Genomic DNA, 27,963 nt, shown 5'->3' on the forward strand with positions numbered 1-27,963 from the left:
GCTGCGGTGGTGTTCAACAGATCCGTGTGTTTGTGGTGCAGAGTGTGCTCAGAATATTTCACACTCATTGGTCAATTCGTTCAGATTAACTGCTTCCTTATTCAAAGGGAGGATGTGTTTCATTATTTTGCTTTCAATTTCATCACCCCAATATACCCCACTGACAACAAAGACAGAGCGCAAGCCAGACTCGAGGCGGATTATTGGAAGTAAAAAAGGCGGGTATCCAGTGCAGAGCTGGGACGGTCAGAGACGCGCCTATTGGACTCACGGAAACGTGGTGGTGGGGAGAGAGCGGGGCTGTCCGTGCTATAAAAGCAGCCTGTGGGTGAGCGCAGCGTCTTGGAGAGGACTGTACCTTCAGGCAGCTGACCGGGGCGCATCACTGACACCTGGGGTCCACACACTGACACGCACAGCGGAGCCATGAGTGAGGTAGGTGCTTCTTCAGGCTGTGAAAGGCTTTTCTGCTGTGAGTTATCCCTCAGCATCGCGGCAGCTGCTTAAAGCCAAAAGTTCTCAGAGCAGGAGCAGCAGCGGGAACTGGAGACATTTGGCGACGCACCAGTACAATATCAGTTTGATGTGCGACAACATGCACTTAACTCTTAACATCTCAGTTTTTCATGCTTGTATATGACTGTGAAAGCCAGTAAAGTTTGACCAAACGATCAGAGCTAAGAATGAATTGTGGTTAATTGAGAAAATTGCTCTGGAGATTAGTAGGTTCTCCACATCTCCGTGTTTCACATAACAACCTAGCATCTGCGATTTAAGATCGTCTGCCTAAGTTTGATAATAATAATAATAATAATAATAATAACAATAATAATAGTGATGATGATGATGATACTAATAATAATATTATGTAAGACCACAAAATCAAACCTGCCTGTTCCCCACTGTTTCCCAGTCAATGATTCCTCCTGTTTTCCCTTGACTGACTGGAGGCTACATGATATTTTTGAGAGAGGGTGATTAGGGCACCAGATCTGAATATCAAATCTCCCAAACTTGCAGTGTCAATAACAGTCAGGATGTGAGAACCATCCCTTGAGACTATTGAAGACATCTGTGCTAGTTAATGTGTAAATCTTAACATGGCTTGACTTTGACATTTTAAACTAAAGCTCAATCCAGCATGAACACATGCTGGATGAGGCAGAAGCAGAGGCAGTATTGACCTACATGATTAGTCTATGCATCACTTGATGAGGCTGAGCCATTGTGGACCACAGAGAGGTGATGAGTCTCTAATGTCAGAGTGGAGATTAGAAAGGACCCCAGCAAGAATCGCCTCAGAGAGACGATTCAGTGGCAAAGAGCACATCCTATAGTCACTGAATTATTCAAGGCTTGCTGCTAACCCACAGAAATAAAGCACAGCAGAGGCTCCAGGAAGACCTCATCATGAGTTCGTCCACGACAAGGAGCTGGACGGACTAAAATCGTGTAATTTATACTGTAACTCTACATGTGGAGCTGCCTGTGGTGGATGGTGTCTGCTGCTGGCAGCTACACACCATCCACCACAGATGCAGCAAGTAGTCCAGGAGGAGTCCAGCTGCAGGAGATGTTCTTTTATGAAATAAATCTAATATAGAAATAAAATGACACAAATTGCTGTGATAATTGTTGGTTGGAGGTGGAGATATTACCGCTTGATCACGCAACATCTTAACTGCCATGAACGCCCGCTGCCTCCTCTGTCATTATGAATCTTTTATTGCACACATGCCATGTCTTTTTATAACAGTGTCACACACGATGCTGACTTCTTCTCTACCCTCTTGTGTACTGCTTATACAGTGAAGCTGGAGTCTCATAAATAAGACATTACTCGGGAAATTCACTTGCATCTCATGTCAGTGATGGATTCATGAGCCTCTGAAGAGCTAAGGCCAAGACAAAAGGTTGTTGCTCTGAATGAATAATTAAATAAAAATCAATCTTACTCCATTCTTCACTGCTCTTCCTCACCTTTATTCTGGTCAGACTCACACAAAGTTTTAATGCTCATCAGAATAAATGGCACTTCAGCCTAGTTTGAACCATTTTCTATACAAAAGAGAGAAATCTGGCTTAATTACCACTCGATGTGAAGTGTCTTTGTCATATAAAATATAGAGTCTTATTCTTCTATTGAACATTGATAGTACAATGACAGGCAAGTGCAGACAGTATATTATAATATTATAAAAAAGATTATTACACTGTGCTATGATTTATGTGAAAAAATGAGGCCATAACTCTGCTGCAGCTGATTCATCACTGGCCGTGTCCATAAACATCAGGCAGTTTGAGGCTCCTGTGGTGAGAGCAGCTTAAATGTGGAGCCTGTCACCATAGTAATGAACAATTCAGTATTTCCAGACTGCTCAACCCAGCCAATCATTGACTTTGAAATTACAGTAACAACATTTTTAGACATGCATGCTGCATTTCAGTCCATTTATGCTCAATATTTAGAATAATACTGAATTATTATTATTATGCAGATATTTCTGAAACTCAACCATCAGCCCTATCTCCTCCTGTCTGAATTAAGATGCTTTCCAGCGTAGTGGCGCCTACTTGTTTTGTGCCCAATCAATCCAAATGTAACGTAATCCACCAGTGGAGGCTTCAGTTTGTTTCGACTTTTTTGACTTTGACATATCAAAAACCCCTGTAATGAAAATTTGAGTGTAACTCACTGTCATTAGCTGCTGCTGTTATTTTGTCTGCATCACAGGATGATCTGGAGGCATATTCCCCCTCTGTTTAAGCCTTAGGTTGTTCAACAAAACTTTAATTAGATGGAACTCAGTGGAGAGGCTTCAGCCAACCGTGTGCACTTGCCAAGATCTGTCAGTTCCACCTATCACATTTTCAGCAAATGATAATGATTTCCTCAGTTCCTCGTTACCAGTTAGTTTCTCACCAGGAGATGCATCTACACAGCACCCTGGTGCTCATCAGGTGAGGATGCTGTGAGTTGGTGGTACAGTTTGTACAGTTGACTGTTACAAGGAGGCAGACAGATGGAGGAAAAATAATGTTTGTGGCCCCAGCAGGAATCAAATCTGCCTCAATCACCTGGAATCACATCCTGCAAAATATTCAGCCCATGATTTCTGAATTCACTTAGTTAAAGCTGTAATCTTTGCTCTGTCCTTCCTTCACCATCAGTGAGCACGCTGTGCTGTGAGGAAGTCGCTGTCGGTCAGTCGTACTCAAATCACTGTGATCACATGGAGCGAGAGCAGAAGCAGTGCAGCCTGCAGGGGCCACTGGCAGGACTTTAGACTCTTATTTAGACTGAAGAAGACTTTTAAAAAGTCTCTCTTCTGACTGATTCAAGAGTTCAGCGGCGAGTTTACAGGAACCCAGAGCTTCAATAGCAGCTATTAATTGAGGAGAAGTTTTTTAATCTAAGAATATGAACAACATAATTAATATTATATGGATTATCACTGTTTGGGTTTTAGTTTCGTAAATTTGACCATCACTTATATCATTTATGGTATTTCACAACAACATTTCTACAATAAAATCCACACACGTGAACCATCTGACCATCTGACAGGTTGTAAGCAAGCCAACAGTTTAACCAGATTATTTCAACCAGGAGGTAAAAACAAAAGGGAGGGAGTTGAAATTGTCACTAATAATTCCTCATTGTACAGGAATGTGTGCACAACTACAGTAAGAGCCAGAGAGTTTGTCAGTAGACAGTGACGGATGTTTAGGAAACACAGTTGACAGTTCTCTGACTGATCCTATTTCTTGCTCTTTCTGGTTTCATTGTAGCAAAATCCCCACATTTCCAGATGTCAGCAGTTAACTTGGTGATGGACAGTGTTGTGATGTGTAGTCATAATCAACAGGAAGATGTCCAAAACGACAAAAAAATAACACTGAGATGTAATAAACTGAAATTATCCCTTAATTTCCAGACACTGTAGAATTTCCCACTCCATCAGTATGAGTATGAGTAATAGGTGCCAGATTCTGTTGCACATGAAGGCTTTTAGTGGACGACTCCAGTTGCTAAAAGCTGATGCAAATAAGGCTCAGAATAAGCGAAATGGAAATGTGAATTTCTTGTAATATCCCTGTAATTCTGCTGCTGGTTAATTGCAGCACAGTGCGCTTAAGTGCTGCTTGACATTAGATTTTGTAGGATTTGACTGGCCTTCAGGATATAAAGTCATTTACATGGTGATGAATTGCCGCCTGTATGCTGGTGGGAGGGCAGCATATGAATAATTAAGCGGCACTTCCTTAGTCATCAGTATAAAATGTGTTTGAAAAAGTAATTATTGAAGCAGAGTTACAGACGACCTGTCCTTCAATCAATGTATCAACACTGAAGTGGTCTCTTGCTGTGTTCACCTAGCTCATACTTTAATTACAGTGAGAGTGGTGGCTACTGGGGGCTACTTGGCAAAGCCATTTGTTTCATCATCCAAAGTGGACCAGAGTCCTTTTTATTAAATTAATGGGATAAGAGTGTTAAAAGTTGCTGATCAATGTAAAAAGGACAGCAAGCTAAGATGGACAAAAGTGGTCGGGGGATGGATTTTCCTTAAAACTCCCATTTGCTGACTTAACGCTGATAAAGTGATTGAGATCCAAACTAAAGTGGTGATTAAGAAAAAGCTCCTGCAACTCTGGAGGAAATGTTCAAAGATCATTTGAAGCATGTTGACTTAGTATGTTTTTCCCCCCCTTTCTTATTGACCTGAAATATAAACACATTTTAATCTGCGACTCCAGTAATTTGTTGCGAGGCATGTTGTCTGACCCTAATCCTGCTTTAAACAATGAACACAGATTACATTGAAATAATCTGTAATCCATCTAAACTGTCAGGCTTTGGTGGTGCCTCCACTCGCTGTAACCCGGCCTCCTGGGTAATCCGGGCTTCTGCCGGGCTTTGCAGAGAAAAGATGACAGACATCAGTGAGTGAGGAGTGATGCGAACGGTCAACATAAGAGAAATAGAGCAGATTACATTTGAACTGCCAAGACGGGATCAGTGCTATAGTAGCATTATCAGCTTTTTCATAGGACCTCACAGAGAGGTTTATCCCAAGGCTCTTAAAATGTCGCACAACATTTCTCATCATTGTGTATGATCTCGCAGAGGGAAAGCTGCGTTTCATTATACACTTGAGACCAGCACCTGGTCTCATCTGCTGGAGCCAGTCTGCAATATTACACATTCACCTTAAATGACTACAAGAAAAATCAGGTAATTTACCTCTCAGGTGATAGAGTCATACACTGCCTCATCCAGTGTAGATGATACACTTTCACATTCTCTAGTTTACAGGGAGGATTAAAACAATAATCCGAAAGCAGGATTTTAAAACCAACTGTTTAAAGTAAAATCTACCAGTAGAATAGTAAAAACTGTCACCATCCCGCCTGTTTCCTCACGCTGTGGGTACAGTGAGCCAGCTAATTACAGCAGAGATCCAACAGAAACATCACACGATGAAGAAAATACCTCCTTATGATTAGCTGTTTTTGGCTTGAGATACGATGTATTTTGTGTTGGAACATGAGCTGGATCTGATCCCTATCAAGTTCTGCTGATAGTCAACAGAGCAGTAAAATGCTGCTTATTCCTCCTTTTAATTATTCATTGAGTGTGTTTACAGTTGCTTTCTGAAAGAGAGAGAGGGAATATACTGCACAGTTTAATGTTTGCTGCTGGGTGGCCCACACTCTGCCTGATGCATCCTCGTACTAGCTGGAAGGCAAACTGTACCTTCCTAATACTATGACGATGCTGTTCAACAGCCAGTCGCTGCTGGGCATAGCAAAGCTGTTGAGATTTGAAAGAATATCTAACTTAAATTGCAAAAACGACAACAGCACCAACAACAAAACAACAACAAATTTCACTCAGTGGTACCTGATGGTTTTGGTCTTAGATTTCCACCTCCACCCCAACAACATCAGAGACAGTGTGTCTGTAAACTCTGGATCATGCATGGACCTCAGTGGTACAGTTTTCACAGGGACTATTTCTTTGGTATAAAATAGGCCCAATGCAAACTGCAGAAGAGTGTGTTTTGTGGTTTAAATATCTACTGCGGTAAAATTAGGGGAGCTTTATCGTCATGGTAACAATGATAAGCACTTCTTTAAGGTTAGGGAACAATCATTGTTAAAAAAAGACAACGCTGACTGGAAGTATCAGAAAAAATACAGCAAGTCCCCCAGCTAAAGGCCCACATTTCGTCACCCGCCTCCTTTGTTCACAGTGGACAAGAGTCATACTTCCTTTGCCCACTAGAGCACTACAGCGTAAACATATGTCCTTTTAGTGCGTACCTCGGGAGGACAGTGTTGGATTATCCACAGAAACAGACACACATGTTAGATTTTATAATTTTTCAGTGCTGCGTTAACCACAAACAAAAATTTCATTCACCTGTAGTGAATGAAGCAATACCTCAGACATAGATAAAAACCTGGACCAATAAAACCAACAACAGAAGTTAGTGAGATGTGATCGAACAGAAATGATTTCTACACTGAGCCTCTGTACTTGGTCCAGTCTGTTATCTCTATCTAAATAAGTACACTTTAGTTATAGTATACCAATATACCATTCACCATCTGGTGAATGTCCGGCCAAACTTATATGTGGCTGCTAAAGCACAAAGACCATTAGAAACTATAATGAGAATCACACAAGTAACAATCCTCCAATTAAACTGAAGTCGGGGGAATAACAGACTCACTTTAATTAGCGAACACGTCAGCATTAGAGAGAATAAGGAAGTCAGCCAGCTTTCGTACTCTAACTTTTCTGCCTAAGACAACAGTCTTAGTGCCTGAGAAGAGGACAGGTTCATTATTCCACATCAACATGTCTTCTATCATTGGCTTTTTTCATATTGTTACACCTACCTGCAGTTAAAGTATGTCCCTGAAGAACAGGTGATTAATTTGAATCTGTTCTTATTATTTCTATGTTATTGGCATAAGAAGTAGATGAAAAGATTACCCTCTATTCCGTGGAAAACTAATGAGTTGGAAACTGAAGAGGCTACAAACGTACTGTAGAACAATGAACAGAAGCTAAACTGAAAGTCTTCACTTGAACTAATTAATCAGCACAGGTCCAGTGAGGTGGTACAGTATGCTCATAGTCTTTGACAGCTCATGCTGTTCTGTTAAACGTTGAGACAGCACTTTTGCTACTGCTCTGTCCTAAGAGTAAACACTAAGCTTTATACATACATAAAAAGAAATCTCCCTCTCGCCCCTCCTGGGCTGCTGTGTCTTCCTCAAGCTCCGGTCCTTTACCAGAGGTCTGGGAGTTTGAGGGTTCTGCTCAGTATCTTAGCTGTTCCTAGAGCTGCACTCTTCTGGACAGAGACCTCAGACGCTGTAACTGGAATCTGCTGGAGCCAGTCTGCCAGTTTGGGGGTCACAGCCCCCAGTGCTCCAGTTACCACTGGTACCACTGTTGCCTTTACTATCCACATCTTTTCTAGCTCCTCTTTCAGCCCTTGGTATTTCTCAAGCTTCTCGTGTCCCTTCTTGATGTTGCTGTCGCTTGGGATTGCTTCATCTATCACCACTGCCTTCTTCTGTAGTTTGTCGACCAACACGATGTCTGGTTGGTTAGCCATCACCAGTTTGTCAGTCTGGATCTGGAAGCCCCACAGGATCTTAGCTTGGTCATTCTCAACCACCTTAGGAGGTGTCTTCTATTTTGACCTTGGGACTTCCAGTCCATACTCAGTGCAGATGTATGCCAGCCACTTGGTTATGATGTTCCATGTACACTGTTCCTGCCTGCATCTTACACCCTGCTGTTATGTGCTGAACTGTCTCAGGGGCATCGTTTGTTGCTTAGTCTGCTTAGTGTACAGTCTCAGGCTGCTGGACTTGGGATGAAACCCTCCACACATTGTGAGGAGCTTCCTTGCCTTGATGTCGGTGGCCTCTTTCTCCTCCTTTGGCTAGCTTATTATACCAGCGGGTATCTGATGACTGGCAGGGCGTACGTGATGATGGCGCAGATCTTTTTTTATGTATTTTCACTGATTCACTTTTGGAGCCAGCTTTCAGAGTCCAGGAGCTGACACCTCTAACTGAGGTTGTCATCTTCATTTTAAGACAAGACTCTGCCCATAAAGTTTACAGCCTTGAAAGTTATTATTGGCAAACTTTACAGCCTGATGAAAAATTACACTGAGTAATAAACAGCAGAAATAAAATGTTCATGTTACAAAGTAATCTACCAGGGAGGTGCACATACATGTATGTAATTTCAGCAACTTCCCATATGATGTCATGATATGTTGTTGCTAATAAGTGGCGCCCCCCACCCCTCCCTGTGCTGTCTGACTGGCTCGATTCAAATAAACGAGAGGGCAGAGCTAAAGTCAGTCTTAACACAGCCTTAGTTTTTAGTTTAAACAAATGTTTTAGATCAATTATTGAAAAAAATTCTATTTTAAACTTGGTTGTATCTGAGCTGTAAATATCTCAGTGTCCTCGACAGCATGTTACATCATCAAAGAAACATACTGAAAAGCTGTTCACCTGCTTTTAAATTAACCACAGAGAAGGAAAGTCATTTTAATTACAGTGTACAGTACGGTCCACCATGATCACCATCAGCGTGGCATTACACAGCTTGTTCATCCCTCAGCGGTGTCACTCCTCCCTGCTGTCATCCCAGTTTCCAGTCTGGTGCTGGGGAAGCTGCTAAGGAGTTGTAATGGTGCTGGATGAGCTGTCTGTGACCTAGTTTTGCTGTCTCTTCGTTAAATTGTTAATAGATCCTGAGTGCAGCATGGAGCCTCTCTGGGGAGCCCGAGCTGCCATAAGAACCAAAAATAGCCCCCACACACTGGGAAGGTAATTTATTTATTTTGCCAAATCCCTCCATGTCCAACCCTTCATGCCAGGGCTGTGTTTTATAAACTGAGTCAAAGAGAAAAAAGATCTGTACAAACTGTACCAGTTCAACTGTCTGTGGATGTTAATTTGAGCCTTTTCTGACGTTGTATATAATTCATCTGTATGGATGCACTGTGTCCAAGTATCACTTCTACTGTGATAAATCAGAAAAAGAAAAGATAGAAATGTATTGAAATGAACACAACTACCGGTAATTGAATTTAGTCAAGATCATTGATTTTGATATTGCTCACTAGGACCTTTCACCTCTGCATTAGTCATTAACCTCTGGTTCAAATGTAACAAAACAACAGAACAGCATTTCAAGTATGTTTTTCTTGTGCTCTGAAGTAGTGTCATACTGAGACTGTCCTGTAAAAAACGAGCCCATAGTTCGCTGTTCAGCAGGTTATTATGACCCATAGTTACATTATGTTGTGAGGCGACATCTAGTGGTCGCAGTAATTATAACAGGAGCAAAGGTAAAAGTGCTGTGATGTAGTTTATAGAGCGACAAAGTTCACATCAGGAGGAGGCTGGGGTGGGTGGATGGGTCAATAAAACACAGGAACATGACATGGTGTTCGATTCCCATGTGAAAGTAGCAGTTTATGTTGTTTCTATTATCCATGACCGTTCTACAAAGTTAACCACGTTATTATTACTGTAACCATGACAACAAAGATTGTCCAATGTTGAGGAAGCACTTATATTAACCCAAATCACAGTCTTTTCCTAAACCTAACCAAGCCATGAGGGTTGTTATAGTAACCAAAGCGACGAAAGTAAGTATGCCACTACCAGTACAACCAACATGACAACCAACGTCCAGTATGCCTCCAGCCGTAGGGGCGCTATTTGAGAAGACCTTCCTATGAGTCGTATCAGAGGGTTGAAAAAAATTACCTGCATGGTTGATCAGGTTGGAGGACTTGTTGGTTGCCACATGGACTTTAAGGACTGATATTTTAGACAACTGTCTGTTTGCGACGACTGTTCTGTGTCATATATCTGAGCACGACACTTAAATGTTTTATAAAAACATTCCTACGTGACACTGGAGTCTGATCCAGAAGCTCAAGGGTGAACAAAATATTTTCAAGTTTTTATCAAGCTTTGTACATTGTTAGTCAGCCATGGCAGACAGAACCGTGTGGTACATACACTATATACAGAAGGACATCATCATTAGCAATGTAATTATCATCACTGCCATCCATTTGTCAAACTCCCTCTGTCTGCAGCATATGGGAGCGGGAGCAGGCAGACACCACAGGGACTGTGACAGCACGGCTGAGAGCAAGCCACACTCAAACAGCAGCCAGCGGCTCTGTGTTGGGTTCAGTTTAGCTCAACATGTTATTGGCACTGAAGGCCTGGGAGGCTCATGAGCTCCTCTCATCCAGCTTCCTAATGAGGAGCTGTCCTGTTTGGCAGGACTAGAGGGGTGTCTGCTGCCTTGGATCTGTGTTGATGTTTGTGTGTTTGTGTGTCCGTCTGGACTATACAATGAGTATAATCACTATTACAGTAAAAGCAGATATTAAACTGTGGACTGGATCTGCTCAGTGAGCTCAGGGAAAGATTGAGAGCTGGATATAATAGGATTAATGCTGTTGTAATAATTGACATTAATGCCGGTGCCACAGGTTGGTTAGACACCATATCACCAGACAGCAAGAGGTAACTGTTTGAAATCTGAGGATCAAGTCAATACTCAGAAATCATGTGAGCCACTGTCAGTATATGGAATATGTTATTCTGAATGGCAGGTGTAGGAGGAGGTGGAGGTGTGATCAGGTTACTCTGGATGTGGCACGCACCCAAATGTCCAGTTAACACAGTGGATATTAGAGATGTTCAGTACCTGTACAAATTAACTGAGTACAGCTAATCACCACTAATCACCACCAATGAATTACTTCCTCATTAAAAACAGATTAAATGACAGAGATCACCACAGACACAATCACAATCTGATCATTTGATTATAAACAACAGGCTGCTGAGCTATCACCCGTGAATTTATTAGTTATTTTGTACTGAACTGAATGAAATGACAACAGACTGAACCAAACACTGAACTGAAGACAGTCAATCAAAACGTCAGTGATGTGTGATGTGATAGTGTTGTACCCACCTGAAGTGTCTCTGACAAATACCAGCTCTTTTACTTCCATCTGTTTTGTGTTGTAATTCGTTACATCTGTGGCACTCAGATGATTTACTGCCAGACAGTGTACTCAAATATTCATTTTTCCAATGATGGGACACAGTTCTCTGTTGTGGTCCCACTCTGATACAGTGCTGGTACTTCTACATAAAATGCTGCTTAGTGTAGTTTTATTGCATAGCTCTGACATGTCATCACATCACACATATTTTAACCTTGTAGGAGCCCAGCAGGTTCCCTCTGGTTCATCTGAAGACTAGATAAAAGTATTTAGTCTCAGTTGGCTGCTCTTAAACAGAGCAGCCTGCCTGAGAGGTTTAGCCAAATCTTGTCTTTCAAATCACACATCAAAACTCAGTTTTACGTAATCACTTACTTTCATGATTCTTCAGCCTCTTACTGCTGATTTTATTCTGGTTCCTTAAATCTTTTGTTAAGCATTTTAGGAAGCTTTTATAATTGTAGTATTTCTAAAATGTATTCTGTCTTTTATAAAGCTCGTGTGGCATCTGCTCCTTTGCCAGTGTTAATCCTGATGAGAGCAGCTTCACAGCTTGTTGTCCAGCTTCTGGGTCTTGCATGATGCTTTAAATGAGACAGAGATGGGTTGAAGTCAAGGTCACAGCTGACAGGTGTGAGGGTTAATGAAAAGTGGACGGCCACAGACTGAGCAAGGAGTTCAGATGTTCTACAGTGACAGCTGATGTTTGTTGCATCAGTCTGAATCATGTGACCTGTTCTTGCTCATGCAAAGATCTGCATCATTTGTATTGGATCTTCGCAAGCAGCAGGGGGGAGACTTTAGGTTGGTGCATAGAATGTATATAAAAATGGACGTAGACTCCAGGTCTGAGAAGTGAAGCCCATGCAGGAGAGTCTTAAACCTGCATTCAAACCTGCATATCTAATGACCATTGGAGGGCGACTCTACTGGTTGTAAAAAGAAGTCAGATTGTATGGAGGTCTATGGAAAAATGGCCCTGCTTCTCAGTTGATTTATTACCTCAGTAAACATTTTCCTAACAAGTTTATGGTCTCAGTCTCTAGTTTCAAGTCTTCTTCAATATAACATGATATTCATTTTTGAATCATGGTCCATTTAGAGGAAAATAGAGGATAAAGCAGGATATGCATTAGGGCAGAGCGACTGTGTGATTGGCAGACCGCACCACACGCAATGACCTGCCTGATAATCAGGATAGAGTACAGAGCGGGTCAGATCCACTCCTTATGTCCAAATGTGGTTACTTCTGGTTTCAGAAAACAAAGATGGCAACGGCCAAATTACAAACTCGAGGCTCCAAAATGGCAGTTCACAAACCAATGGGTGACGTCACAGTGAGTTGCCACTTGGGCTGGTGACATGTTGAGTTTGTTTTACACACCTTTTAGTTGAGCTTTCTATTGTGTTGTGCTTTCTGGGAATCAAGTTTTTCCAGTGTGTGTAGCCCACCTCTTTAAAGTCCCAATTAAACGCAGTGAGAGCATCTTTAACTCCCATGATGTGACATAAGTCAAACTGAATATGTGGAGGGAAGATTTGATCAAATCCATCAGATTTGATTGTTTAAAGGTGTTTTAGCAAATGGACTATTGCCCTGCACCCACACCTCCGTCACCCTCATTAGATCAGGAGATGGGAGACAGGTTAGAATGAACAAATTAGATTTCAGTCACATTGTTTGGAGATAAAGTTTTTGCCAAGAGACAAATGACCAAACACAAACCTGCCATAAGTATCATGGCTCAAGTGTGGTTGTAAATGATGCTAGTTGGCTCAATTCACATTCTGATATATGTTTGTGTAAATGTTTTTTTTCAGTTCACTACTGTGAACAACAATGCTCTTACATCACTGTTGGCATCAATAAATGAAAACTTCATTGTTCATATCACCATAAATCAGAATCAGAATCAGAATCAGAATCAGTTTTATTGCCAAGTATGTTTTCACATACAAGGAATTTTTTCTGGTGATTGGTGCAATTGATCAGCAACGGTGGGGCTCTCTAGCCTTGTTGATGAGGCTAATAGGAGATGGGAAGAAGCTGTTTTTGTGGCGAGAGGTTTTGGTCCTGAAGGACCGCAGCCTCCTGCCAGAGGGGAGTGTCTCAAAGAGTTTGTGTCCAGGGTGGGAGGAGTCAGCTACAATCTTCCCTGCACGCCTCAGAGCCCTTGAGGCGTACAGGTCCTGGAGGGACGGAAGATTGCAGCCAATCACCTTCTCCGCAGAGTGGATGATACGCTGCAGTCTGTTATTGTCCCTCTCCGTGGCAGCAGCGTACCAGATGGTGATGGAGGAGGTGAGGATGGACTCAATGATGGAGGTGTAGAAGTTCACCATCATAGTCCTTGGCAGGTTGAACTTCTTCAATTGCCTCAGGAAATACATCCTCTGCTGAGCTTTTTTGATGAGGGAGCTGATGTTTAGCTCCCATTTGAGATCCTGTGTGATGGTGGTTCCCAAGAAGCGAAAATGCTCCACGGTAGCCACGGGGGAGTCACACAGGGTGATGGGGGTGGGTGGGGCTGGGCTCTTCCTGAAGTCCACTATCATTTCCACTGTCTTCAGAGCGTTTAGCTCTAGGTTGTTCTGCCTGCACCAGGTCACCAGACGCTCAGTCTCCCACCTGTAGGCAGACTCATCGCCATCAGAGATGAGTCCAATGAGAGTGGTGTCGTCTGCAAACTTCAGGAGCTTGACAGACTGATGGCTGGAGGTGCAGGTGTTGGTGTACAGGGAGAAGAGCAGAGGAGAAAGAACGCAGCCTTGCGGGGATCCAGTGCTGATGGTCTGGGAGTCAGACACGTGCTTTCCTAGCTTCACGTGCTGCCTCCTGTCAGACAGGAAGTCGGTGATCCACCTGCAGGTGGAGTCAGGCACGCTCAGCTGGGAGAGCTTGTCCTGCAGCAGAGCCGGGATGATGGTGTTGAAGGCAGAGCTGAAGTCCACAAACAGGATCCTGGCATAGGTCCCTGAGGAGTCCAGGTGCTGGAGGATGAAGTGGAGAGCCATGTTGACGGCGTCGTCTACAGACCTGTTGGCTCTGTAGGCGAACTGCAGGGGGTCCAGGAGTGGGTCAGTGATGGATTTGAGATGGGACAGGATAAGGCGCTCAAATGATTTCATGACCACAGAGGTCAGGGCAATGGGTCTGTAGTCATTTAGTCCTGTGGGCCTTGGTTTTTTGGGGACAGGGATGATGGTGGAGGATTTGAAGCAGGCTGGCACGTGGCAGGTCTCCAGTGAGGTGTTGAAGATGTCTGTGAACACTGGAGACAGCTGATCAGCACAGTGCTTCAGGGATGATGGAGAGACAGAGTCAGGACCGGCTGCTTTGCGGGGGTTCTGCTTCTTAAAAAGCCTGTTGACATCTCTCTCCAGGATAGAGAGAGACGTTCCTTTGGTAGGGGAGGAGGGGGGTTCTGATGTGGCTCTGATGTGGAGGTTAGTGTCAGGCTTGTCCCACTGTCTTTCAAAGCGGCAGTAGAACTCATTCAGATCGTTGGCCAGACGGAAGTCGTTAATGGAGTGGGGGGGTTTAGGTTTGTAGTTTGTGATCTGTCTGAGCCCTTTCCAGACAGAAGCAGAGTCATTGGCTGAGAACTGGAGCTGAAGTTTCTCAGAGTACAGTCGTTTAGCTTCTCTCACCGCTTTGCTAAACCTGTACTTGGACTCTTTAAACTTGTCCCTGTCCCCATTCCTGAAAGCTTCCTCCTTTTGCCTCCTGAGCTGACTGAGCTTAGCTGTGAACCAGGGTTTGTCATTGTTATAACTCACCCTGGTGCATGATGGGATACAGCAGTCCTCACAGAAGCTGATGTATGACGTCACAGCCTCTGTGAACTCATCCAGACTGTTGGAAGCAGTCCTGAACACCTCCCAGTTAGTGCAGTCCAAACATGCCCGCAGATCCTCTGTGGCTTCACTGCTCCACTGCTTCGATGTCTTCACAACAGGTTTACACAGTTTTAGTTTCTGCCTGTATGTGGGAATCAGGTGGACCATGACACGGTCAGAGTGGCCCAGTGCAGCCCGGGGGACGGCGGGATAAGCACCACTGATTGTGGTGTAACAGTGGTCCAGAGTGTTCCCCTCTCTGGTCGGGCAATTAACAAACTGTCTGTATTTGGGCAGTTCATGACTGAGGTCACCTTTGTTAAAGTCACCAAGGACAATAACTACGGAGTCCGGGTTGGTCCGCTCCACACACAGTATCTGGTCTGCGAGCGCCCGCTGTGCCTCCTGCACGTTGGCCTGTGGTGGGATGTAAACACCGACCAGGATGATTGAGGTGAACTCACGGGGGGAGTAGAAGGGCCTGCAGTTTATGATGAAAGTCTCCAGGTCAGGAGAACAGTGCTGCAGGATCACTGTCACGTCTCTGCACCAGCCACTGTTTGCATAAAAGCAGATTCCTCCACCTTTGGTTTTGCCGGACAGCTCTGTGTCGCGATCCGCTCTGAAGAGTTGGAAGCCGGCCAGCTCCAGCGCAGAGTCCGGAATCGATCCACACAGCCACGTCTCCGTGAAGCACAGGACGGAAGATGAGGAAAAGTCTCTGTTCTTCTGCACCAGTAGCTGAAGTTCATCCAGTTTGTTGGGCAGTGAACGCACCTTGGAGAGAAAGATACCTGGGAGCGGTGTGCGGAGTGCGCGCCGGCGGAGACGCGCAAGCGCACCAGCACGTCTTCCTCTCCTCTGGCGTTTCACTGCGAGAGCAGCGGTCAGTGACCTCTGACCAAAATGTCCAATAATCCCACAGATGAGTCGAGAAAAGTAGGAAAAAAATCCACTGGAGTTGTTTCTCTGATGTTAATGAGCTCTTCTCTGGTGAAAGAGCTCCGGAAACCAAAGCAGAAAACTGGATTTATAAAGAAAATAAGGCAAAAAAATGCGCACCAAAACACCGAGGCAGCCATCCGCGGCGCCATGGCAACAGAATTTATGAAATTCACAACAAAATGAATATCAATGTGGCTTTATGAGAAAATAATGTTGTATGTTGTGTAATGTTGTACATGTACTAAGCACCTCTAATACAAACTCTAATAAAAAATAACTAAAAAACACTAGATAAAAAGACCTTTTTGAAATATAGTTGACTTTAAATCAAGCACCATAAGCTCCTGGCTGTACTAGGACAGTGATGCAAGAGGCTGTTTAATGCTTGATATGAGGAAACATCATTCAGCTCTGAAAGAGTGTATTTATACAGCACAACTACACCTGCTCAGCTGCTTCTTATTATAAATAAATTCCAATATTCCTCCTAATGATGCTGCTGGCAAACAGAGAGACAATATCTCCTCAGCTGCTAGAAGTGAGCAGGTGATGGGAATCAGTGCCAAGCTTGAGCAAAGACCGAGATGGGCCATCACAAACATCTGATTTCAAATTCACTCGTTGCCTCTGGAAATCCTCGCGTGGATTTTTATGTAAATGCTCTCTTCTTCTTGCTGTTTCCTTCCATATTTATTAGGCACATTTAAAAAAATGCTGAAATTAGTGAGATGAAACCTCCACAGCAGCAAAGAAGAAACTGCGGAGGAAGGGAAGAAGAGCAGCAGAGGATTCATAGTCATTTATCTTAGTGTTTACAAAGGAACACAGTCACATCATTGTTGATTTTCACTCAGAGCTTCTTTCTCTCCATCATATCTGACGACTTCTGCATAAGAGTGGGTATAAAACACTATTAAACAGTAACATACACATAGACTGTCCATGACCAACATGTTGAACTTCTGCCAGTGACTTCTGACCTTTGACCTCTCTAAAATCTGAAACTCAGAGCCATTAAATTTCCACACACCCAAGTATTTTACTGCATCAGCATGGTTCATATCTCCTCTACTTATGTTGTTGATTGTATTATTTATCATACACCTCGGTGTTAATGTCATGTGATGAAGATGAAAAAACTCACAAATCTGATGCCCCATGTCCAAACACATCTATTTTGTTATTGGATTTTGTTATTGCATTAATTCTGGATCAATACAAACCACAAGCTCCATCTCTGCCGCTGGACTTCCCATCACAGCTGGAGACAAAAACGATCTCATTCAGGATACTTTTATCACAACACAGTCCCTCACTACACACACAAATAGCACCCACACCTCCTCCTGGTGTGATCTGGGAGATTTTTTTAGTCCCTCATGAGTCCTACAAATATTTTATAGCTGAAATCAGATCTGATATGGAAGAAGAATGAGTCTTTGAACTTGGATTAGCTTTTCTCATATCTGTTGTTGTGGCGAAAAAAAAAGTCTTTGATTATGTGAGAGCTGGTCGAAGCTAAAGGCTAAAGCAAGAGAGACAAAAAGGATGGAGGAGAAGATAACAGAACAAATGTGAGGGAAACAGAGTCAGATGCTGCGGCTGCTGGGTATTGATTTCAGCTTAGCACATTCGTCTTGATTTCTCGATATTGCATTGCATCTTCCAACTGCACTGAGACAATCACTCAGACATTACTGTCCGTCTCGCTCTGCCTGCCACCGACTGCTCACTTGTGAGCCGGTGGGTGGAGGTGTGATATATGGCACCATCACTGTGTGGCACTGCTGCTGCCCCGTTCAACACCAGAGCACAGTCAAGCAGATGAGAGTCAGCGTGGTGCTGCGAATCTCAGTGGCATTTATTCACTTTGACTCTGCGTGTAAACAGAAAAACAGATGGCCGAACAAGTGTCTCTTCCACTGGTTCTCATGACGTGGGACATGAGGATGATGTTTCTTCAGCCAGTTTTATTTTTGCTTCATTCTTGCTTGACACAAATAAATCAAAACTGCTTTGGCATTTGAAATTCATTGGGATTAACAATTCAATACGAGCTCTGATGGAGAGAAGGTCCCTGCTGTGAAATACAATGTGTCCACCCACATGGCTCAGCTGTTTGAATTGTGTTCTTGTATTGGGGACACATTGATTCTGAATGTCAAGTACGAAAAATATGATCTATGCACTAAAGCTCAGTGTGATGCAAACTATCCTTTTGCAAGCAAACATGTTTGATGTGAGTGATGCAGCTGAATCAAAACTTCTCTCACAAACACACCGTGGTGTGCAGTGTCTCATTTTGGCTGCTGAGTGCAGCTGGTGATGTTGCAGAGCAGCAGGAGCCTGTCAGGGGAGAACAGTTGGGAGCTGTTACAGCAGAGAGAGAGCGTGGCTCTGCTGCAGAAACATGGATTATAGATCAGCGCATCTCGTCCTGACTCCCCTCATTCAGAGCGGAGACTGTCCTGTGGCATGTTCACTGGGTTTAGTGTGTGCATGACTTCCCATGATGCTTTCTCTGGCAGGAATATGAGACATATAGTAGGTTTAAACTTGTTTTGTGATCACTGTAACTTTAAATGAATTATTACCCTATTCATATGTGCTGTTCCTCCTTCATCTTCAGAAACATGATGATCTGATTTTTTTTTCTGTTGTCTTTGCAGAGACAAGCATCTGGAGCAACAACTGGAAACAGCAAACCATCTGTTGGCCAAGGTATTTTCTACCCATCATGCTCAGACTGAAAAGTCAAACCAATGCAGAAACATTACCAACGTGATGTTTTCAGCATGTAGGCTACATATTGATATAGAACAAAGCTCCAACTAATTTTACTGCTTTTGTTAAAATGGGCAACACGGTTTTCAGTCATCATCATGATTGTTGTCACTGAAGTATTTCTACTGATGAGTTGATTTCACAGCTCAGCAATACTGATGTTAGATAATAACATGTGGCACAAATCTAGTAACAGAGAGTGAAAACCTCTCAAACCCCCTGAGTGAAAGCAGCGAACTGTAGCATGAGGTGTTTAAATGTGATATTAGTATTAAACCTATATATGAAAGCTCTAATTCTACACCTGTTTTGATTGTAATTTGAGTTTATCGTTATAGTTTATGGTGGTGCTGGAAGAAGTATTAAGAAATAATTAAGATGTTTTACTAGCAATACTAAAAATGAAAAGTAAAGAATACTCTATTGTAAGTAAAAGTCCTCCATTCAAAATCTTCAACATCACCGTATTTTAAATGTTAATTTTCAGTTTTATGAGTTTGACATCCACAGTTGGATAACAGTTCACTGAAATATATCACAGATCTTCATCTACAAAGTAACTTGTAACTACAGCTGCAAAATAAACAGAATAGAAAGTTCAGCATCTCCCAGTGAAATGTAGTAAACATTTAAAGTAGCATAAAATATATACTCCAGTAAAATACTGCTCTCTCAAGTGAATGAAGACTTACACTTCAGTAGAGAACCTGAGTACATGTATTTAATTACATGGTTTATTGGTGGCATTGCTGACGAAGCAATATTGTTGCCAGGTTTCTTACGCTCACTTTTTCGGCACCTAACTAGTCCTGCACTTTTTGTCGTAGAAACTCCGTTCAAACAGAAAAACGTGTGTCTCAACTGGGACATGCATAGTCTTACTTTTCCTTAGCGATACGCCTAATAATTTCAGAAATATTAAGCGTTTTTTCAAAAATAATTTTCAGTGTAACTCAATGGAGGGGATGTTCAAATCTTTGTAAACTTCCTCCTCTTTGAACCTCAACTGCTTTGACATACTTTCAGCTAGAAACTTCGGATGGATCCCAAGACTTTTTCTCTAACAATTTTATGTTTCTAATGTGTATTGCAGGGAATTAAAGACTGTATTTATCAGTTTCCAGGTATTGTTCAGTTTGTCATTCTAACAGAAAAACACACAGAGACAGAGACAAGCAGAAAGACAGACAGGCAGACAGCCAGGGACACAGGCAGATGACAGAAATACAATTCTGCTGACATTTTGAACAATAAAGCTCAGCTTCAGCCTTTTCTTAGCAGAAAACAAAGCAGTTTAGCTGAATCCATTTCTCACTCAGCAGAAACTAAGCAATTAAAATTGTTACCTCTGAGTGCAGGTCAGGACAAACAACAGCTTCAGATCACTTGATTAGACAACTTCTCTGATGAGAGACAGACAGACAGACAGACAGACAGGCAGACAGAGTTAGTTGCAGCTCTATCTTAAACAGTTTCTGCAGTTGCATCTCAAACAATGAAGCACCGCTTCAGACATTTCTTGGCAGCCAGCAACGCAGTGTAGCTTTGGCAATCGGGCTGCAATTTCTCCAGAAATTGCATTGTCTAGTTGTATAAAGCCTACTACTGAAGAGAGAGATGTAAATAAACAGTTAATTTACAGTAAATGTAAGTGGAGGTGACAGTGGTCCTGTTTCAGAGCTCAGTGTTCGACTGGAAATGTGACCTGCTGGTTCAATTCCTAGTGTTGCAGTGTGCTTTCCTTCTTTAAGCAAAGGAGCAGAAGTGTTAGATACTGTGAACCACTGTCCAACGCTGATTTCTTCTCATTAAACCAAACCCAGTATTAACTGTATGACTTGACTATTATCTCATTTTAGCATAATCATACACTAATAGTTAAAAATCAATGTAAAAAGTAAAAAAAAATCTATGGTAACAATTTACTGGAACACTTACTTTGGTAACTAGGTCATGGTATTGTTGGCATAATAATGTAATTCAAATCCCTTGAGTTATAAACAGCAAAACTGATCTCACAGTTCTCAGCAGGATGCAGTGAAATTCATAAATGGTGATAATAGGTGCAGAACTGTCATCCTGTTAAAATTAGAATAAACAAGAACAAAGGTCTGTTTCTAATGAACCTCAGAGCAGTGAATCACTTTGTTTTCATGACGTCAGCTCCAGTGAGACGGGTGTGAATCATCTGGATTTAACAATGCTCATGAAGCTTTGAGAAAAGTTGATATTTTGTCATGAATATACATGAAGCTGGTTGTGTTGTGCTACCACAGGCAGATACTATAAATCCTTAAAGTGCCTTCTGCAGTCTGCATATTCACTGAATTAGCTTTCATGGCAGCATACAAAACAATACACAGAGGAATCACTCAATATAACCTCCACTCCTTAGAGTCAACCTCCTCCTCACACAGCGGACGCAGCAGGTTAATCGGAGCGCTTTCACTGCTCCACAGCCCCATTCAGAGCATAAAGCAGCTCCTGTACCTGGGGACCACGTGTCACTTCTCCTCTCTCTCTGGGGCTGCTGATAACACTGTTAAGACCCAGGCTGAAATGGATTTCTGTCCAAACTTCCGGGATGATGAAGTGTGTTGCAGCTCAGATTTGGTCTGGAGGGAAACACCCCGGCAGTGATGGGGAGGGATTATAGGCAGCTTAATTGAATTTGATGGAGGCGTGAATTGCATTCGCTTGACATTTGTCTATTTTCAAGCTCTTTTGTTCAGTCTCTTTCCATTTGTTTTCCGCTTTCCATTGTTTTAGGAACTTTAACTCACTCTAGGTAATGTACATTAAAGGAACATTGTGTAAAATAATCATATTTTTATTGCATCATACAATAATATTGCTCAACACATGATCAAAATATCAAACATTTTACCTAAGAGAGAGGGGAAATAAAGAAAAGAGAAAAGTGAGTGATGATCACATATACTTTAAAGACATTAAAAAGGACACATTTACACACATCTGCACACTGTCCCTCAATTACTGTTGCACAAAGAAAAATCAACTTGTTATATATATTACATAGAAATGTCAGGAACCCGTGGGTCCGGTGCCGTTAACCCTTCGCAGGAGGTCACACTATCAGAGGCAGCCACTGATACATAAAGCTACTGTCATTTCCTTGTATTTTGGTAATGAGTCTTTCCAGTGTCTCTGTACCATTTTGTTACAGTATTGTAGGTTTTTCATAGATCGAGGTTAACAGTTCTCATTTTCTTGAGAGGAGAAGTTTGTCCTGCAGCTAAATGAGTCCAAGTTTTCCTCTTTTGATCACAGCTTCAGTAAAAACTGGCCCAGATCTTCACAAATGTGTTGCTTCAAATTGCACAGTAACACTTCAGATTATAGCCTGCACATTATTTTGTAAATATTTTGTAAACATTGGGAACCAATTAAATACTTACTGAGTAAGAGGTGCAGGGAAAAAGGAGGTAACACCTCTGCATTCAGCAGGGAGTTTGAAATACATCAGACTGTTTGTAGACCCTACTTTTTTATTACATGGAACAAGCCTGATGTTTTGTTCCAGAGAAGCAATAATAATGTGAACTATGGAATGAGTACTCTATTCTGAATGTAAAAAAAAATATTTGTAACTCAAGCACAGTACAGTAAATTACCTAATCTCATTATAATACCGACACTATTAGTCTGTAATCATTTCACTTTGTGATTTAAGATATACTTACATTTAAAAGTCCCACTTAAACACAAAGTTGGTAGTTCCTCCTTATTCTCTAATATAGCATCTTCTTCCCTTGTAGTTATGTATTTGTCTCTGTGTAGGTTTTTTGTCTGAAACCAAACCAATAATAATCAAAAGTAATACATGTTCCAGCTGTCAATCAACATTTAATGGTGACTTTCTTAATAATTAAAATAATAAATAATTACTTTACAGTAGGTAAAAATTTAAATGAATGGACTGAATACGTTGTCATCATAAATATTATAAAAGATAGTTTTGAGCTGTCTGCCACCAGTCTGCAGACTTAAGATACTGAATACAGGTGTCATGACATGTTGGTGTTACCTGAAAACCAATAAATGCACACTCGCTCACAGCTGGAGGGACAAAACGTGTCCTTTTTTTTACACTGAGTCAGACTTGTGGTTCAGTTTTTACAGTCGCTGCTTGGCTGCACAGGTCAGCTGTGTTTGTGGTTTCGTTGCTCAGTGTTTTCTAGACGGGCCTTCATCAATCACTGTCCACACACTCGTACGTTGCCTTAAATCTCTCAGGAACCAATTTAAACATGACCTTTCACAAACCTCTTATGGAAATAATCCCATCATCCATTGTGGCAAATCTGATTCATTCATGCAGCAGAACACACATTAGTGAATGTGTGATGTTCCTGGCTCATAAAGTCTTCTGCCCTCTGAGGTGTTAAGGGCATCGACCCTGTGGAGCAGGTGTGACTAGAGAAAGACGCTGTGCATGTGTCTGTGTGTATGAGAGACAGAGAGGTTTGTGTGGCCTCTGCGATCATGAAATATGAATGTGTTTTTATTGTCACATGTGTAGGGCTTCAAGGTCAACCAAAGGTTCCAGTGAAACGTAAGTACGTTGTTTGGAAAAATCACTGTCTTTTCTGGAGCGCACACTTTGGACAGCAGGTCAGCACAATCCTGCACGGAGCACTGTACTGCACGACAACTGTGTTGCTTGAATAAACAACTGACCTGTGGGTATTAGTGAGTGAATGAGTAGCAATGTGTCTCGTTGCATCTCCTTTTCTTTGAGACCTACAGTAAGAGTTGAAGCCACATCTCATAAAACTGAACCTTTTCAGACACACACTACATCTGCTTTCTGTGTGTGTGAGCAGCCAGCACTGACTTCACTCAGTCTTCACCGTATACTCACTGTCCTGGCTTCAGCACTGAGAATGGCTATATATGATAATGTCTTTGATATTAGCAGAATTTACAGTGCACGTAATATTAAAAGTAGTTTCACAAAAGTCTGCTGCAGTGTATTTATAAATGGAGGGTTAGAGCAGTTTGTCTGTCATAAAAGACCAACATCTTCTCTGTAGAGAGCAGTTAAATCATTAGCATTGTGGGCTTCAGTACTGCCCTGAATTAACTCACCCCTTTAACACTGCAACATAATAAACTGCCTGTAAACACTACAATGAAATTTTATTGTCTTTGCACATTTTATGTCTCTGTTTATTTGTTTAGTTATTTTAATAATAATAAAATAATTGTTGGTTTATAGGCCTCCCTCCCCAGAGTTTGCTCTCTCTTTGAATATGTGCTGCAGAGGACATCCTGAGCTTCAGTGTCAGATAAACTCAAGGCTCAACAAAAATTAAGGAGAAAATATAAGATATGTAAAAAACATAAGATTTGTAACTTATTGGAATGAAAATGGAAAATCAGCATAAAATACTAACCATCAGTAGCCTTTAATATTAAAGTGAGACTTAGACTAAGCTACCATGTCCACCCTCCAAAGGAGGTTATGTTTTCACCTGTGTCTGTTTATTTGTCAGTATGATTATGCAAAAAGTACTAAACCAATTTACTCTGAACTCCGGTGAGGTGATGGGTCATGTGCAGGAAATAACACAATGAGGGCTGTCAAACTATTGATTTTTTCTTAATCACGATTAATCACTGAATTTCAATAGTTAATTGCAATTAATCGCACGTTTTATCACATGATTAAAATTCTATTAGTTTGCAATTCAGAACTGTTTTCTCTTGCTTGACAACAGTCTGTCTGAGCTAGAAGCTAACGTTAGCATGTCTGACATGTAATTATGAAGTCTGATAATTTATTTATCCGTAAAAAACAAGCTCTGGGTAAATTATATTTTTATTTTCCAACTCATTTGATCTTCACCAATGACAATTCAGGCATTGGATTTAAACACTTTAGGTCTCCTGACACCCCCCTTTATGCAGACCAGAACTGTCCCCCTTTTGTTCCCATAGATATGACTTGCCAGGAAGTATCCGCGATGTAAAATCTTTGCAGCTTGACAATAAGTAAGGGTGCTTCAAAGGGTCAAAATAGTAGCAGCCAAAGCTTCTAGAACGTAGCTCTCTAGAATCTTTGGTAACAGCAGCAGTGACGGTGTAAAATAAAGAATCTTTGGCGTCACGTGATTAACATGATTTTAAAAAATAACCCATTATGCTCGGTCCTTAGTCTCATCGCGATTAAAGTGTTAATGCTGACAGCCCTAAACACAATACAACTTGGGGTAGATACAGATCATTTACCATGAATTAGATGTTTTTGTAACTGTGGCATGTTAACATGGCAGTTACCAACACTGAAGTACCTGAAAACCAACAAATATGCCTCCTGAAATCCACCAAAGACCATCGCTGAATGTAATTACACCAGACTTCAACAGATGGTGTTTTATTGTCAGTGCACAGTATTTTAATCCTCACATGACCAACACTGTATTATACAACTGTCTCGATGGTATGAACACACACAACTCATCAACATGGGAGTCCCATCTCTACCTCCTACATCATGTGAACGTGCAGTGGTGCTTTGAGTGACAATGCTAACACTGTTGCTGTTGTTTAGCAGTCATATTGTTTTGGTGCTAACCATCTTAGTTTCGCATGTTAGCATGCTAATATTTGCTAATTAGCACTTCACACGGGTGAGGATGATGGGAATTGTCATTAGTTTTACACGTATTAGTCATGAACTGATTGCATTGAAACGTCTACTTAATGATGGTCTTAAAATTAAAAATGAAAAGACAGGGGACCACCAACATTATTATAATTTAGGATCTTAAAAGTCTGTACCAAATTTTAAAGATTCTGTAAAGCAGAAAAACAGCTGAGTTCTGGGTTTGCCACACAACAGAAAAATTGCATATCAAACCGCCTGCCAAATTTGAATGAATAAAAATATTGCCAAATATATAAAATTAGGTTTCAAACTTGTGAAAGAATAAGCAGTATTATCAACTCTGGAACGCTGGGGGCGTGTCCGCTGGAGGCACTGAAGCCACGCCCAAATTTATGATGAAAGGAAACATGACTGCGTCCAACAGCTGCACTGACTGTACACAGACACACACACACACACACACACACACACACACGTGTTGTACATATTTTCACATTACAAATTGCTCTAAATTGTCCAATGACCCGGACGTTTCTATTTCAATGCCGGCATCGGTAAGATACACACGGAGCTAACGGAGCCCATTTTCCACTGGTCAAAAAACCAGCTAAGACCCGCTAACATCGGGCTTTTGTCGGCAGTGATGAAGGATTTAATCGGCATTCACAACCAGGTTAAATGAATTTGCAGTAGACACGGATATCTATTGGCTCCTGCTCTGATGTAAACACAAAACCCGGATGAACCCGCAAATTTTCCTGCTGTAACATCTCTCAGAGGACACAGATACCTGTCACCTGTCCAGCATGGCTACACTGGTGGTGGGGATGACAGAGAGAGCTGCAGCTCTGAAAGTTTTAAAAACACACAATCACAGATCGACCCTCTCATACGGAGGCTCCGACACTTTGACAGACTTTCACCAATTTGCAGGGCGGCTAGCAGCTCACTCTTCCTCCACTGCTTCTGTGTGTGTTGCTTTTAATGGCGGGTTTACCCGCTATTTCATGAGAGGATGAAGCGGAACCATCCTTCTGGTCATGAAAAGAAGGGAAATGTCATGAGTGAATAACTGATTATCTATTCATACATTATTCTCTAATTACTAATAACACCACACTGTTGGTATTGCAGCCTGTAGGAAAGACACATTTTGGGCGGGAAGGCTCAGGAAACAGCAATAACACTGAGCGGGAGAACCACTGATGCTGGTACTCTCCAGACTTTTATACCGCTACAGCTTTAGGGGCGGGGTATGCTGAGTGGGGGACCAAGTGCGTCACCAGTACCCCGTTTAGGCCCTGCCCGAAAAACGATCAACGCAAAAGTGATGAAACACAGTTTAATGTATAACTGCCCAATGCAGTACCACACAAGTTTCACATGATTCACACGTTTTCAGGAATAGTTCTCCAACATATATATTGATTTTATAAACAAATCTGTGAATTTGCTTTACAGGATCTTTAAGGTAAAGCATCCAGTAGATATTTCAGTCTGGACTAAAATGGTGGACTAAGAGATCAGACATTCACACAAAAGGAAGGTCACAGCTTGAGGGACGTCAGCAGTGCAGCTTGAAATATTCTAATCATAAATAGCAAAAAATTGCAAACCAGAAGTGTATGGGTCTCACTCCTGGAGATTTTCTCACCTCTCTCCCTCTCCTCTCTGCAGATGAAAAAAAGAACAACCTCCCGCAGGACTTCGACATCGACATGAAGGATCCTGAGACGGAGAAGGCCGCTGTCGCCATCCAGTCGCAGTTCAGGAAATTCCAGAAGAAGAAGCAGGATGTGAAGTCGTAGATCAAGCGCCGTCTGCTGCGTCCTCACCTGATGTGGGCCTGGTCTTGCATGTCAATCAAACTGCACCATCATGAACTGAGGAAGGGTGGGGGTGGGACTGCTGAGGGTGGAGCTTGGGTGGTCTGGGGGATAAACAGTATCTGTGTTAGAGTCTATGTATAATTTTTAACTTATAATGACTTACGTACAAAAATGGTACATTATGAAAATCTGGGTGTATGTATTTAAATCTTTCCTATAATTCTACTATTTCAGTTTTTTACTTGGATGACAACACACTAAAGCAAGTCTTCTCATAAAGTGTCAAACAATTATTTTCTTGAATTCAGGGGCAATTTAAAGCCACATGCATCTCTGTGATTGATACTTGGATCAGCGGTGTCCTTCGAGAGACGCCAGAATCAACAGATCTCTGAACTCTGCTGGAGCTCCGTTAATGTGAATGATCCCATACAGCTGCCAGTTTCACACTGTACGACTGATGTTTTAAAGAAAAAAAAATCAATCAATCTTTTCACCTGATGTGACATGAACCTTACTGAGTTGTGTGTCTTTGTAGAGACTCTAGATGTTGTGCTTGTGGTTCGATCCCAGTTGTGTTTCTGTCCTTGTTCATGTTCCAATGTGATTTAATCAGTATCACTGTTCAATTGGCTCACATGTGTATCCTGTACAAACACACACTTATGCATGCAAACTTGCACAGATGCGCGTGCGCACACACACACACACACACACACACACTTATACACTCATACAGAAAAAATGAATAAAGAGTTGTAAAAGAGTGCTGTTGATTGACTTTCTATTGTTTCACAGTGTTCAGGCTGCAGTGAGTCCTGGTATCCACCATGTGGTT

General features: G+C 41.9%; 1 protein-coding gene across 2 annotated transcripts; it reads left to right on the forward strand.

The window, feature by feature from the left end:
* The first annotated feature begins 111 nt into the window (after positions 1–111).
* On the forward strand, positions 112–27,891 carry pcp4a (Purkinje cell protein 4a). Of its 2 annotated transcripts, XM_071461427.1 has the most exons (4): positions 295–435; positions 18,548–18,599; positions 23,206–23,238; positions 26,974–27,891. In XM_071461427.1, exons 1-4 carry the CDS (start codon positions 427–429, stop codon positions 27,102–27,104), a joined length of 225 nt encoding a protein of 74 aa, XP_071317528.1. In that variant the 5' UTR covers positions 295–426; the 3' UTR covers positions 27,105–27,891. The 2 variants fall into 2 exon arrangements, with proteins under 2 accessions (XP_071317529.1, XP_071317528.1); XM_071461428.1 differs by lacking the exon at positions 23,206–23,238 and having other exon boundaries at positions 112–435.
* The last annotated feature ends 72 nt before the right edge of the window (positions 27,892–27,963 follow it).

The sequence above is a fragment of the Trachinotus anak genome, unplaced genomic scaffold (assembly GCF_046630095.1).
Source record: "Trachinotus anak isolate AG129_WGS33_773 ecotype Australia unplaced genomic scaffold, CSIRO_AGI_Tana_v1 ptg000024l, whole genome shotgun sequence".
In the NCBI taxonomy this organism is placed as follows: domain Eukaryota; kingdom Metazoa; phylum Chordata; class Actinopteri; order Carangiformes; family Carangidae; genus Trachinotus; species Trachinotus anak.

Excerpts from the sequence above, each read along its gene's own strand:
- pcp4a (XM_071461427.1), top strand. Across the intron at positions 18,600-23,205 it reads CAAACCATCTGTTGGCCAAG|GGCTTCAAGGTCAACCAAAG; the intron begins GTATTTTCTACC and ends TCACATGTGTAG. Across the intron at positions 23,239-26,973 it reads ACCAAAGGTTCCAGTGAAAC|ATGAAAAAAAGAACAACCTC; the intron begins GTAAGTACGTTG and ends TCCTCTCTGCAG.